At 38.2% G+C, this 15,608-nt stretch overlaps 1 protein-coding gene across 1 annotated transcript; it reads left to right on the top strand.

Moving 5' to 3' along the window:
- Positions 1–3,313: 3,313 nt before the first annotated feature.
- LOC103705495 (NAC domain-containing protein 53) lies at positions 3,314–15,317 on the top strand. Its single transcript, XM_008789222.6, has 5 exons — positions 3,314–4,013; positions 4,149–4,349; positions 13,432–14,145; positions 14,254–14,395; positions 14,723–15,317. The coding sequence occupies exons 1-5, from the start codon at positions 3,519–3,521 to the stop codon at positions 15,154–15,156; spliced, it is 1,986 nt and encodes a 661-aa protein (XP_008787444.3). The 5' UTR covers positions 3,314–3,518; the 3' UTR covers positions 15,157–15,317.
- Positions 15,318–15,608: the final 291 nt, after the last annotated feature.

Below are 15,608 nucleotides of genomic sequence, written 5' to 3'. Positions count from 1 at the left end.
GATGTCGGCATGGGTGGAGGTGAAGGCTATGGGATGGGAGCTCGCCGCGGCGGCGGCGGTAGTTTAACCTATCTCTCAAATCTTGGGCAAGGGTTTAGATAGGACAAAAGTTGCATCTTTCACACAAAAGAAGGATTCATCTTTCTTTATGTGAATCTATCGTTGGATTATGCAATGGTCACTTCAAGACTATGCAGGTAGATGCATGAAGGAGTTTAGAGTACTTGGAGACCTGTATGGGGCACGATCCAATAATCAATGTCGCGAACGAAGATCAATCATTATTTTATACGAAAAATACAACATGAACCTGTCCAAATATAGGTTTGCCTATGGGTCGATCTATGATAGTAGAGGTTAGTGATTTTAGTAAGCATTCCTTTAAGATAGGGATGGCAATACAATTTATATCTTTCCCATTGCTTAGCTTTTCTTGATTTGCAATTCTGTTATGGATACATCTTGCTTTGTGTCATTGAATAAATTATAGAGGGAATCCTGTCCATTATGTATATAATTCTGCATGTTGCCTCTCATGTATGTGATAATGGTGGTTGTTGATGTGGCCAAAATCAGACATGCCAAATTAGATTTTGGCAGCAAGATATATTAAAAATATTGGAAACAACAGTTCTTCTCCTACCTTTTTAAACGAACAAATTAAATAGGGAAGAGGATTGAAAGGATGGAAATCAAGAATGCCATTCAATAGTATCATAGTTATCTTTAAGCCACCAGTTATCAATTAACTTTCAAGAGAGGATGGTTTTCTCAAGTTTCTCTAGTGCAATAGAAATGAGCCAATCCTTTATGAGGAGGTATCTACTTCAAGTACAGCCTCAATATTTCTATGTAAATTGATCATAATGACCTGCTAGGTTAGGAACATAATTTTTTGTGGACCACCTCATACTTGGTTTGTGTTGCAACCTCTCTGTGTAAAGGTATTATAGCAGCGAGCAAAGGTAGGCTATAAAGATCATTCAATCATGTAGAGCTGCAGTTCCTGACTAACTTTGTTAGCCATATGGTGCCTCTCTAAATTATGTATAGTTGCAGAAAAAGATTTAGAGGACTCAAAAGAGGTTTGTAATCAAGGCATTAGGCATCTCACACTAAGGGCAAGTTGCTTTGATTTCATTATTGGAGGTTTGCAAGTTAGCATACAACAGACTCATAAGAAATATGTAAGCATGGATCTTATGCGGTGTGCCATTTGCACTATAGAGTGGTGTACACCGCTTGATGGTCGCCATCAAGAGATAGATAGCTATCAAACAAGATAGATTTATGTGCTATACATAGCACATTGCTGTTGATAGCCATCCCTCTCCTAATGGCTGCCATCGAGTGGTGCACAGTACTAAGATTCTGGGTCAATTTTAGGATCTCATATTTTGTCATAGGTTCTAGTACTAGTATTATAGTCTTGTCCTTAAATACAACTATCTATAATAGTTGACACCGTCTCCTAAGAAATGAAGATTCCAACCTCCTAAGCGCATGGTCACAAAGGTCAATTAACATTGAGAGAGCTGGAAGATTAACATTCCAAGCAGTCATGAATTTGATTTGGATTTCCGGTCCTTAATGGTTCTTACCTTTTATTGTTCCATTTTTATATATTTCTAGGGAGATAGAATTGATCTGGTTGATCAATCAATACTTGTCAAAGTAGATTAGCTTGATCTACCAAATTTGATCAATCGAATAGATAGTAGGTTTTATTGCCTTGGACACCCAAATACTTGAAACTTGTAATAAAAATAAGAAGACAAAAATCGCAAGTTCAGCAAAATAGAAGTTCAAAGAACAGATAAACTTGAATTTGTAAATGAACTTCATGGAATAGATGAAGATATAGTTCTTGAGAAAACTACTAATACTACCAATATCGGATGTAAGCAAGCCGACCCTGGACAATTACAACTCATCTACTCCTACTCCTAAGAAATGGGCACTTGGCGTCGTATGCGCTCGAGAATGTTAGGGATTCAGCAAGGTTTTCTTTTATTGGTCATAGTTGCATCAATTGTTCATCAATTCTACTCACTACTTAAGCACTTATTATGGTCGTAAATTCGCTTCGGACACAATCGAGCACCATCACCGACATCTAACACCAGTCACGTACTTATGTGATCATGCACATTCTTGCATGTTTCACGTGTTGTCGATGCTCGACACCTTACTGTTGGGTAATAAATTGAGCATAAACTAACTTGCAAGGTTAGAAGATATTAAAAACTCATTAATAAGTAAAATTATTTGAATAGAAATTATATAGAGGTCGATATCTATTATCTATTGCAATACATAATGCAAATTTGGGAGCCCTTATGAGGCATCACTATTTGTTCGTAAGTCCCGCCTGTTTTAATATTGAAGTATCTCCCACCTTTTTTTTTTTCATTTTTTTTCCTCGGTCTATAAGTGATAATCTTCTACTTCTATCCATGTCTAACTCTCCAACGATTCTCATCGTCTCGTCTAATTGATTGAGAAAGCACTATGTAAATAACAAATTACAAGGAAAAAATTTTCGACCAACACTTCATGGATGGTTTGCATGATTGTTACTTATCGACACCCAATAATACATACTTATGTAATTGGATATGTAATTCACCAATCTATACAATTATTCTAGGCAGGTTCCTTGTTTTTTTTTTTTTGAGCTTTTATCATGCCTGTCCTTCCCTTGATATTACAGGAAGATAATCATAAACTAAATAATCCATAGATTCACTCCTTAAATAATCCATATTTACTTCTCCAACAATCCATAGATTCACTTCTCAAGGCAAAGATCTTTCTATTCAATTTAACCCTCCATGAACATTACTACTTTTAAAAGACAGGTTAAGAAATTCCATTTGAAACATTCCATCACCCCTGGACAACATCTCATCCACGCATTACAAATTCTAGACCATCTAACCGTTGGTGCGAATCTTGGAAATCCTTGACGTGTCCTAGTTCTATGTAACGTGGGTTAGGTTAATGCATCCTTTGCGTTATTTGCGGGAAGAAAATCACCGTCAAAATTCCCACAGGTTTGGTCATTAAATACAGCGTATCGAAATTAACATAGGTCTCACACAAGCACGGAGACTTTCTAAGCAAACGGCTATTATGAACCGTCTATCTGTACGTGAGTGGATGAGATGACTTCATTGGGATAAGATGAACGGCAGATCCGTCATCCTCATAGAAAGTTATATACAGACAATTGTATCATCGAAGAAACCAGAGAAATGAAAATCGCCAAAATTCCAAGCCTTGGGGGGGAATATAAAAAAGCCCCAACCCCGAGTCAAATTTGTCCTTCGTTCCTTGTCGTCCAAGGCTCCTCTCCATCCCCTCTCCCCCCTCTCCTCGTCCTCTCTCTCCTACCCCAAACCCTACCTCAAGAATAGAAAAGAATATGTGAAGAAGAATCCGATCTCCGATCTAAACCCTATTCGGATCGCTTTCGTCTCTCTGATTCTCCGACGGCGACGACCCCCTATTATCCGATGAACGGCGGCGCATTGTCCTCCAATCCGCGCCGGCCCGCCGCTCCGGCCGCCGCGGCACAGCTCGCTCCGGGATTCCGGTTCCACCCAACCGATGAGGAGCTTGTCAGCTACTACCTCAAGCGCAAGGTTGCCGGAAAATCCCTCCGCATCGATTCCATCGCCGAGATCGATCTGTACAAGTGCGAGCCCTGGGACCTCCCGCCCCTGTCCCGGATCGTGAGCCGGGACCTGGAGTGGTACTTCTTTAGCCCCCTCGATCGCAAGTACTCTAATCGCTCCCGGATGAATCGCTCCACCGCCCAGGGCTACTGGAAGACCACCGGCAAGGACCGCTCCGTCCGTCACAACAACCGCGTCGTCGGCATGAAGAAAACCCTCGTCTACCATGCCGGCCGGGCACCCCGTGGCGAGAGGACCAATTGGGTGATGCATGAATACCGGCTTGAGGACCAGGAACTCTCTGGCACTGTCAGTTGCACTGGGATCCCTCAGGTATAGAAGATAGCAGGATATGAGACCGGATTTCTTTTTTCTTTTTCTTTTTTTAATCTTGTTTTTTGGGGTTAAAGTTGTCATCTTGGTTCGATTTGTTGTTATTTAATTGAATTTGGGCTTTGGGTGGGCAAGGATGCGTACGTTGTCTGCAGGATCTTTAAGAAGAGCGGCCCAGGGCCACAGAACGGGGCTCAGTATGGGGCTCCATTTAACGAGGAGGAATGGGAGGAGACCGATGGGGGTATGTTCGTGCTGGGAGATGATGGCGACGATGACTTTTATGATGCTGGAGAACACGAACAGGAGTACTTGCAGATGAATGATTTTCTGCAGGTAATTCTGCGCATAAAATATACCTGGTTGTTTATATTTTGAATGATTGCAGAATGCGTTATTCTTTATGCATGTTTTATATATTTTTCTAACAAATGCACACTATAACAAGGAAAAAAATGGTACTAAGTGTAGTCGCCTATAAATTTCCTATTGCATATAAATAGTGGCTGTTGAACGTGAAATGAGGCCAAGAAAACATACATTTTCTGGAAAGTTATTATTGCATGCATTGGACATCATGTTGCCTTTCTCCTTGCTTTCTTTTTCTTCATTCCATCTGAATGTAATTTTCTGGGAAGCTTCCAAGACTTGTCATTTATTGCTTATTTTGTATTTATCAAATACATCTTTGGGTTGTATTAGCTTACCTAATTCTTGTTTCCCGTTTGATAGAGTTATGGTAATGTTACCTAGATCAAGGAATAAAGCAATAAACCATAAATCTGATACGTATCATGATTGTAGGTTATCTGCATGATGCGACAGTGCATGACACTTTATTGTTATGCAGCTTGTAGTTCTATGTATAGGCATGCATCTGTGTGTCTCTTTGAGTCATATAACACTTGCTAGTTTTGTAGTGGCTCATGCCCCCCCTTCCTTTCCTCCCCTCCTTTTTCCGGTCCATGATAGATTTCCTTAAGTGTTCTCTATTATTCTCTGGGATGTTCAAAAGTCTGTTCTTTGGTTTCTCTTATAGCTTTTTTGAGAATCTGATGAACCAATTAATAATTGAGCACACGGTAATGGTGCAAAATTATTTTTCTGTATCAGATCGTTTTTTTTTCCTTTTATGATTCTTTGATTTTATTTGAGGTAACTTTATTTTCCTTTTCGTCCAGAGCAGACAGTTCTTCAGCAATTTTGAGATCATTCTAATTAACTAGGACTTCAGTCCAAGAAACCAAGGAAAAAGTTTATTTCCTTGAGATTTTAAGGATCATGGGATGTTAAAAGCTTTCTTGAGGTACAAAAGTGAGAAGTTCATGTTGAGTAGATTGGCTTCCCCCTAGAGGGCATTCACAACATTCGAGTCTGGAGCAACAAGATCTCAGCTCAAATCATACATACCATCAGAGAGTTAGATATAGTTATTGCACTATTTCAACATTTTGATTATAGTTGGAGTCTATACTATGTAGATTGCACCCCCAACCCCCCAGAGGGCATTCACAATATTTGAGTGTGGAGTAACAAGATTTGATCGCAAATCATGATTATATCACTATTTTCAATATTTGTAGGTAATGGTTATATGATTATGTTGGTATTTGGCAGGAAAAAATTATATATGGTAATTTTCATGTGATTTGGTATCTGTATGTAGTTTTGTGCTTGTAACTTTTACTGTTTCAATATTTATGTAGTTAAATATTAGATTGTTAACAATTGAATCAAGCATCACAGTTCAAATTAATGTGTAACACGATTTTTAGTAATTTATAGGTTTCCAATATGATTTGTTCTCCATAATTTTATATTTTTAGCTGGACAAATTAAATTATGCATCAAATTGTACCAAAAAATAATAATAAGTCTAAAATATCATGCTATATGTTTTTTTTTTGGATTACTGTTTTTAATTATTTTTACTCTCTTTTGCTGAAACTTTGAAGCTCTAGTTGACCATGTTTATTGAAACTTGATGGGCACAACAAAATCTGAATTGAGTTTTAGAACCTTGTTTATACATGTCAAAAGTTTGCTACAGGAGAATGATAATAGGCTTCAGGAACTTGTTCCAAGTTCCAAGTATCTAGGGCATTTTTTGGGTCAAACACGCATGATTTAGCCACATTGGTCCAAAGCACTTCTTATGCATGGCAGGTTAGTTACCTATATGGGCTTAAGCAACCTATATGTATGGCATGGCCCTATACCAATGACCAGATATTCTTCTCCTTTATTCGCACTCTAGTAACTGGCAGATTTTTATACTGCACTAGCATACGGGAAAGTTGACCATAGAATGTTGGGGGATATTATTATTTTCCTCAAGATTTAGATGCCATGCTAAAATAGGCTGTCTAATTAGTGTGGAAATGTGTAGTTAATTTCTATTTTCTCCCTTAGATCTACTTTTGTATCTCTTTTTTGTGTAAATATGCGAACCTAATTTCTTTATTAATATTTCTAAATACCAATATGCACCTAATATTGCATATGCAGTTTGAGGGTGCTCTAGTTGCTCATATACCTTAGCTGCTTTTAAAACCCTAAAAAGAGGTTCCTTGTGCTATTATTATCATTTTTCTCCTGTTCTTATTATGCTAACTATACATGATGGTACTTTGAGCAAGTTTTCAGAGACTCATCAAATCTCAAAGAGAAGGTTTCTTACAGGCGAAGCATCTTTTAAGTATAATTTATGGTTTAACAGGTTAAAAGAGGCTATTTTGTCACAGCCAGAATGGATTAAACTTAGCAATGATGGATCTAACGGTTGCAATGCCCAAGCTGGAATCGTAGGTGTTATAAGGAATGATTCAGGATTCCCCTTTTCTTGTTGATTGGTCTACTGAGGCTAAAAGTTCTCTGTTGACAGAAGATCGCATGATATTCCAAGGATCGAGGCTATTTGATTGGAGCAAGTGTGACATGAGGTGTCTTATGTGGAAAGCGGACTTTATTGATCATCAACATGATAAGGGTTGAGCTGCAGGTGCCTTGATACTTAAAACTTGTTGGATGAGATGCTGGTTTTGGTTACAAGTTGTAGAACTAGTCCTAAATCCAAACAGACTAATCAAGTTGTTGATTGATTAGATAACCTTGGAAGCTGGTTGATTCCTTTTATGTATGAAGTTTTACTAAACTTCCATGAGTTTGATCTCCTGATTGAAGCTAACGTGAACCATCAACCATATAACTTTTATAGATAATGAAACTATTCTTTGAATAGTGAAAAGAAGAACCAAAGTTTTGATGAGATGATTCAAAAGTTTGTCAGCCTATGAATTTGAACTAGATCATCTCCTTCCTAAAGTTTACTTATCATGAATGATCTATGTGGTTACAAGGCCAACAATCTTTTTTTCCCATTTTTGTCTATTGTTGAGGGCTTTTAGTAGGTAACTATATGTGGATACGAGAGACATCTCTCCAATACTGGTTAATTAGGGCTGCAAATTGGTTGGGTTAGACTGGGGCATGCTTGACCCCAACCCAACCTAGCTTCATGTTTGGGTCTTGATCTTGTACTTGATCGCAGCCCATTAGCATAATTGGGTTAGGTTGGTTTGGGTCTGTGGAACAGTTTTTAGACTCGGCAGATTATTCGGTCAGATCGAGGTCAATATAGCTCTGACCTAACTTGAAATGTTTGGCCTGGGTTGGGGACCAGGTTTGCTCAAGTCTGCAAATCATGTCAAGCATTAAGCTATTCTTTTATAGCTAAAAATGTAATAGTTGATAATTAAATATAAAATTGTCAAAAAAATTTAAATAAAACTAAAAAAGCCAACTTAATCGTAGATTTTTCATTCAGAAACTTCTTAATTTCATCCATGAAATTGATCATTTTTACGATATAAGTTTACAAACTACAATTCTTAGAAATATACATCGATATACTCAAGATCCTTATTTATAATGTTTCGTCAAAACAAATGCTGAATATTTATGTATAGTTAAGTGAAAAGGTGAGAGGAGATGGGGTTGTTGTGATGAACAAGGAGGGATTAATTCAATCAATAAGTGATGAAAGTAGATGAGGGGAAATGGGGTTTAAATGAGTGTTAATTCAATCAATGAGTTGAGAAAGTTATTTAGTGTATACCTATTCTACATATACATGCGTTTATACATTGAGACACATCTGCTTTAATATTTATGGTAAAAGTAATCCATGAAGCATTGTAAGCCATCAAAATAACATAGTCCATACATGTGCAAGCTCATCACTTAGTGATCATTCAAATTTGTAGACCCAATCCACTTTATATTTTAATCTTAACATTATGGTCTTGGAAATTGACTATTTACCATTAAAAGATTAAATATAGAAAATGTCCTTCCCCTCTATTTTTAGGGTATTAGGAAGTGCCTTAGGTGTATTTGGGAAGTGTCCGAAGCATATTTTTTTTTAAATTCAAAAAAAAGATAACGCAGGTATTGGACATGTACCCAAAGGGTATCAGTATTTGATATGTATCTAATATGGGCACATCATGTAATGTGAAGTATCTATGATTCCTAAAGCCTAGTTTGTCTTTTGCAAAAATTTTGGGATCATAAACTGACATTACTTATCGAATGTGCAATGGTCCGGTGAAGGGTAAAGCAGAATGCTTAATCACATGATGATCAATTGTAAATCCAAGGTCCTTTGGCCACTCAATCGTGTATCCAATTTTTTATAACATATGTGAAATTTAAAGGTTGTTTGGTTCATGGTTGAGTTAACATATGTATCAAGGCAACTAATTCGAGCAGGCAAGTCTATTTCTACTAGATATGTTGTCCACATCAACAATCATCAAGATAACATATGGATAGGAATAGGATAAAATCATTTATTATCTGGAAGAGTATATTAAGCCTTCTATAGGCGCATAATGTAATATATGCACTAAATGAAACCAATTTGGGCTATGTAGCTGACATGTTATAGGACTTGGCTAATTTGGTCATTCAATTGGTTCATAGCCTAAAGTTTGATAATTGGTTTAGTTTTGTTATTGTCAAATATGAGTTTTGTTAGGAGTCTACTAGTTAGGACAGTGCTGTGGTTAGGGATGAAAACAGATTAGGCCGAAGCTTGAAAATTTTTACAACTGTTGGCCCAAGCCTGAATCCCAGCCTAAAGCCCTATTGGTTCGAACCTAATCAGGTCAAGCTCTTCACCTTCCCTCATTCTTCTTCCATCTTCTAAAAAATCTTTTGGGCTCTAGAGCAAGCCTAGTCCTGGGGTCCAACCCAAGACTGGCACAAGCCCCCATATTACTCCAGCTTGAGAGGGAGGGAACCAAAGCCCAAACAAGTATGACTTGAATCAAGCCCATGAGAGCAGGGAGGGTGAGAGAGATCAGGTGTCAAGGAGAGGTTGGGTGGGTGGTGGTTGCTGGTAGAGGAGGTCTTCATCTCCATGGAGGGGGGGAAGCGGAGAGAGTGATCGGATGGTGAAGACGGTCAAGTAGGGATCGGGTGGGAATAGGAGGTTGATCTCCATGAGGTTGGGGAAGGGGGAGAGAGATCGGGTGAGGACGAGGTTGAGGGTTCAGGTGGGGGTAGGGGGTCATTGATCTCCCATGGATGGGGGGATCTACCACTTGTTGCATTGTCCACTGTGTTCACCATGACATTCGCCGTGCCTGGGTATTGGGAGACCGGGCACTGAGCATGGGAAACGAGAGAGTAGGGGCATCAAAGCACTTGATATGGGCAAGCTAATGCCCTTAATAGGGGTTTAGTTTTGAGCTTCAAACTAGGAATTGGGTGCAGGCCTTGGGTCAAGCTAAGGCTTGCCCGAAATTGGGCTGCAACTTATTTTGGCTTTAAATTCCGGACCCAAGTTTGACCAAAATTTGATTGGATCTGTCACGACCCAGATTCAGAGCATGATTTGTCGCGCCCTAGATTCGAAGCATGACATGACTGTGCTACCGAGGGGTACAATCCAAGATAATCTGAAGCCAACATTACATTTTGCTTTCAAATCCATCTCAAACAAAATAGAATAAATAAAAGTCTAATTTCATTATCAATTAAATAATGCAACCAACATTAGTTTAGAGCGTTTAAATCCAAACATAAATACCAAACTTATAATTCTCAACATTTAAAAAATCATTAACTACAAATTCATAGTTAATTTAAAATACTAAAATTTTTCTACAAAATCGCCAAGCTTGCTAGTGCGAACTTCAAGCCTGAACCATTATTCGTTTCTATCAATTCTATTTATCTCGAGAGAAAAAGAAAAATAGAGATATATGAGCGACGACTCAATAAGTAAACCTTTCACTACCTTACCAGATTAAGCATAAGTTTTTTCATGTCAATGCATCATTTAAGAAAAATAACAGATATTCCAAAATAAGCATTTCATAGTACTGTATATTAAGATAAGTCATAAAGTAAATCATGCATGCATAAATCATTCATATTTCATAAACATAGTTTCAAATTTATTTTGCAAATAAATAAATAAATCATCCTTTTGCCATTTAGCCATATCAAAGTTCAAATTATTGCTCACAGATATTTGTGCTATGGTCACTTTGTACCCGTGACAGGGCCAATGTTCGTAATCGACATAAATTCGTGTTCGTATGCCAACTTTTTACCCATTGGCGGGGCTAGTGTTCATATGGATGCTAGCTTCAGGTGTTGATTTTTTCAATTCAAGAGATCATACATAGCTATTAAAGAGCCTTTAAAAAGCTTATATCCTTTTCGTAAAACATACATATAAATAGATGAAAAATACTAAATGACATGATCAGATTCATATATCATAACAAAGCGATTTTTATTAAAACATTCATAAAACTATTTTTCATAATAAAGCACAATTTTCATAACACCTATGCCGATCCATAACTTTAAGAAAAGCACGATATTTTCACAAGTAGATTTTATGCACAGAAGACATGATCATAAAGAGTGTAAAATCTACTTACAAGTTTGAAAACTAGTAAGGAGTATAAGATTTACTTATAAGTTCAAAAATTAGTAAGAAGCATAAGGCTTACCTTTTTTGTTTTAAACTGTCAAACTTCGCTAGGCGATTCAGTTAACCATATTAAAAATATTAAAAACGAGATTAATTTTTATTCGAATTAAATAAATAAGAAAGGAGACGGTTGGTCAGGTGACAGTGTTCGGCGATTCCAGGTGGATCAAACCTGAGTGATTCGATCAATAAATCATAGGGCATAGATTCGATCAGGGCCAAGGTTAATTAACATGGTTCATCAATGAGGGTTTCAAGGACATTCAACAGGGCCAGGGTGATCGGTCCAGTAGACAATCCAGGCATCAGAGAGGATCAGGCCTCTTTATAGGGGTCAACTCGGGTTCATAAATCAGGTCGACAGGACTCGATATTGAATTTCTTAGATCTTTTAGAGAGAAAGTATAGAGAAGAGAGAAAATAATAGAGAAAGAGGGATGGTTCTCTCTCTCTTCTTTTTACGGTAAACAGGGGAGAAGGGAGATGGGTTGGTGGCTGCCGTGGTCATGGTCTGACGAAGTAGCCACAGGCAGCGGCGGCTGGCGGTGACCGGTGGCCGGCCAAATTCAACCCAAAACAGGGCCGAACAGGAAAGTCTATGACCCAATCAATACCAAGCACTAGTCGACTTACCAGCGACTGGAGCTCCAGCAATTGGTCAGGGGCAACGACCGAAAGCCCCGATGATGAATGCTGGTGGCGGCGGTGGTCGAAAAAAGGGGAAGGATTGGTAAAAACAGGGGAGATGGAATCCAATCAATTTCCGACGAATTTCTCCATTGGCGGTGGTGGTTTAAGGCCGTGGAAGAAAGAGAGGACAAAAGGAAAGAAGGTTAGGGGCTTACTCTGGCTCTGGCGAGCTCTTCGGCCTCGATTTCTGGCGAGCATAGTGATAGGCAGCCGCAAACTTCAATGAGAAAAAGAGAGAGAAGGGAGTTTGATGATCATCAGTGGAGGAGAAAGAGAGATGGGGAGGTTTTTATATAGAGGAGGCAAGCCTCCCTTGGCTCGCGAAAGTCGACTCCTACCAGTTGGACGGAGAAGAAGACTCTGTTTTACTTTTTTTTTTTTTTTTGATGTGAGCTTGGGTTGGGCCAAGCTCGGGTCAAGCCAGTCAAGCGGACCGGGCCATCACTGGGTCAGTCCTGAAGCTTGGCCTTAGGCCAGCTTGGATTGACGAGCTTGGGCTTGGCTTAAACCCATTTCCATCCCTAATACCGATGTGGTACTAGTATTGATACCAAAATTAGCACTTAAAACTTTTGTTTTCTGTTGTGAGTTCCTCGCACTACTTTCTTTGACTTTATTTTGGTTGCATAAGTAGGTTATAGAGCAGCTGCTCTAACCAAACTACATGCTTTAATGATGCTAATGAGTTTTCAGGCCATTCTTAATTTGAAGATCAAGTTGTGTCTATTTGTGCATTTATTTTGCATCAACTGTTTGTAAAGCATAGTTTTTCAGAAACAATATTTAATAAGTATTTTATTTTTTTCTGATTTTATCACCACTTGGTTTAGTTTTGACTACCCAAATGACATGATTGAAGTTTGAAAAAATATTTGTTAAAACTGGTAAATATCTTCTTCTTTTTTTCCAAAAAGTGTGGCATACATTGTACCCATTTTAATCATGATGAATTTCCTTGTGTTTTTTCAGAACTCTTTTTTTGAGGTTATTCTTTGCATTTTAAGTTTAATTAGCATCCATACAGTCTGCTACTAAGAGGTTGTAGTTAATTGGGTTACAAAAGTTGGGCTAGAGTACTGTAAGTGGCGATCTCCTGAGTTTGTGAGTGCATGTTAATGTCAAAAGATCATTTGCATGCATTTTAGTTGAGTATCAACGGAGTCCTTATGGAATGTGCATGTTTGGTGTGTGCATCCAATATCCATAATTCCATCAAACTGACAAGTATAATCGTTGTTCATATTTATGTCAGTTATATCTGGAAATGAAATGCATAATGGCCTTGGATATTGCCACTATTTTTTATATTTGCAGATAATGGCTATTTCCATTACTATATGGGCAGTTTTGGCTACATTCTTTTGTCTTCCAGTGTCCCATTGCTATAGCTTTAAGGTCGCCATGGTTATGCATTTTTAATAATGATCACATAATTTCTGGATATTCTTTTTAGCTGATTGTGTAATATTTTATTTTTTTTTTTACTTATTTGCTCTTTGTTGCAGGCTGTTTCTATTCCATGAATTGGTCATTTTGAAATAAACAAAAAGATAACGTTCATATGTTGTTGGTGACATTTCATTGATTTTTTCACCATTGTCATTATAGTGTTGATTGAGTTATGTATTACAACATTTTTAACTGTTTTCAGCACCAATACCAGACAATCAACATGCAAATGATTCTGATTTTGTGGCGGGTCCTAATTTGCAGGACAGTGGCAGCCATCAGGAAGATCCTTCAGTTCTACTGGAGGAAATACTGAATGACCCAAGTTTCAATAATGACATGATGGAACACACTGATGAACCTGAGCTGCAGAATGAGCCAGTGCTGAGTAATAATGACATGGGCAAAAAAATTGGCACGGCAGAAGACCCTCCAAGCCAAAATGAGGGATATGTGGAGCTTAATGATCTTGCTGATATTGTAAACGCGGAAGACCCTCCTAGTGAAGACTCTGTAGGTTGCTCTTTAAGGACTTGTAATGTGGATGGAGTAGATGATAGCACCAATTTACAAGAAATCCTTGATGTGGAGGAATTTTTCGACACTGTGAATGAAAATATAAACCAGCCGGAACTGTTTCAGATGGCCCCAACACTTTGTGATAACTATAAGCTGCAACCGATTGATCTCAGGAATCCCTTAGATGGTGATTGTCCTTCCGGTCAACTGGCTGACGGAAATACATTGTTATTTGATGCAGCTAGTAATGATCTAGCATTTGCTCAGGATGATTTTGCCGAACTGAATCATCTTCTGGACTCGCCTATTTCCGATCCATCTGGATTTGATATGGTGGATAATTTAATGGCGTATTTTGATGCTGCAGATGATAATTTACATGTTGATACTGCAGGCTTCTTAGAAAAGTCAGGGTGTATGGATTCTTCCATCTTGGACCAGTTCAACCTCACTCCTGAAGTATGCTCCATCAAAACCTCAAATGAATTTGCCCTATCTTTCAATCAAGCAAACATGTACCCGTTGACAGATAAATGACGTAACATATCATATGTTTCTTTTTTACAGTTTGATGGCATCAATGCTCAACCAAATGAGGTGATCCCCTGGGCATCAGAAGCAAATGTTGCAAGCGGCCCATCATCCTCTCTTAGATTACCTGATGCTGGTAATCAATTAAAGACTGAAAAAGATGTCAATATTAAACTAGGTATGATTTTTGGGATCTGATGCTCTCCTAAGAAATTAACTACACTTTTTAATCATTACTTTTTAAGCCGTTTCTCATAAAATCTTGACCTGGTTAAAGTCTGATTACTGTATGGATTGTCCAAATATGCTTGTTTGTAAGTTGGTAACTATTTTTCCTTATAAATTGTAACATCTGAGGTTTGCATTTGCAAGACCAGAATGGGCTTCTGGTAAACAGTCTAGGTGGTTCAAAGCATCTATTTGAAAGATTATTTCTCATGGACTGGGCCTTCTTTTGAGTCATATACTGTTCTGAATGCAAGCTTTTTCTTAAATTGTGGTTCAGATGTCCAAGGGAGTGAGAGTAATGGTAAAACGATCACAAAACGGCTTGTGAACATGTTGGGCTCAATCTCAGCTCCCCCTGCCCTTGCTGCGGAATATCCTGTTGGGAGGTCTGAGAAGCCTGTTGGACAAATCTCTGAAACCCATTCAGCCAGCTCGGTACATGTCACAGCTGGGATGATCCAAATACGTGATCTAACCGTGACAGGACACACAAAACACTGGTCCCTGCAGAAGAATGGAGATGCGGACTTTCTCCTCTCCTACAGTATGGCTGGTAATGAAGTTAGCAACTCTATAGGTTTTGACCCAATTTCAAAGATGCAGGGAGGACCATTGTCAGTGGTGCTACGTGGTGGCTTCTATCTTTTCTTCCTCTCAGCGTTGATTCTTACAGTAAGCTATAGAGTAGGATTGTGTATTTGTAGCAGGTGAGGTTTGTCTATTGAAAACACTGTTTTGACCATGAAAGGGCAGAAAATTTAAAACTATTCAGGGAAAGTGAAGGACCGACAATGCTGGACTATATCTATTGTATATTGTGACATCTGTAATAACTGTGCTATGATATTTATTAGTGGCTTTTTTCAACTAAATCAGATGGTGCACAGACTGACCTCCTTTATACCTTAATAGTAATTCTTGTGTTAATTTGATACGCATGGGTTCTCTCTTACTATCTATGTTCTCTCTGCAACTTTGGATGTTTAGGATGTAATAATTTTCCATGTAGAAGATCACTGAGGCAAAAAAATTGACTTAATTGGCTTCGATTGTGGTTCTGAGAATTAATGCTGCACTGTTCGACACCCAATATGTACCTATGGAAAATGGAGGCTTTTTGTTTGATAATATATGCTATACTTTGATCTTGTGAATTGTGATCC

This window comes from Phoenix dactylifera, chromosome 16 (genome assembly GCF_051530095.1).
Source record: "Phoenix dactylifera cultivar Ajwa chromosome 16, Ajwa_hap1_PhDact_Kaust_v1.1, whole genome shotgun sequence".
In the NCBI taxonomy this organism is placed as follows: Eukaryota; Viridiplantae; Streptophyta; class Magnoliopsida; order Arecales; family Arecaceae; genus Phoenix; species Phoenix dactylifera.
Note: the sequence above shows the minus strand (reverse complement) of the source record. Positions and strands in the feature narration are given on the sequence as shown.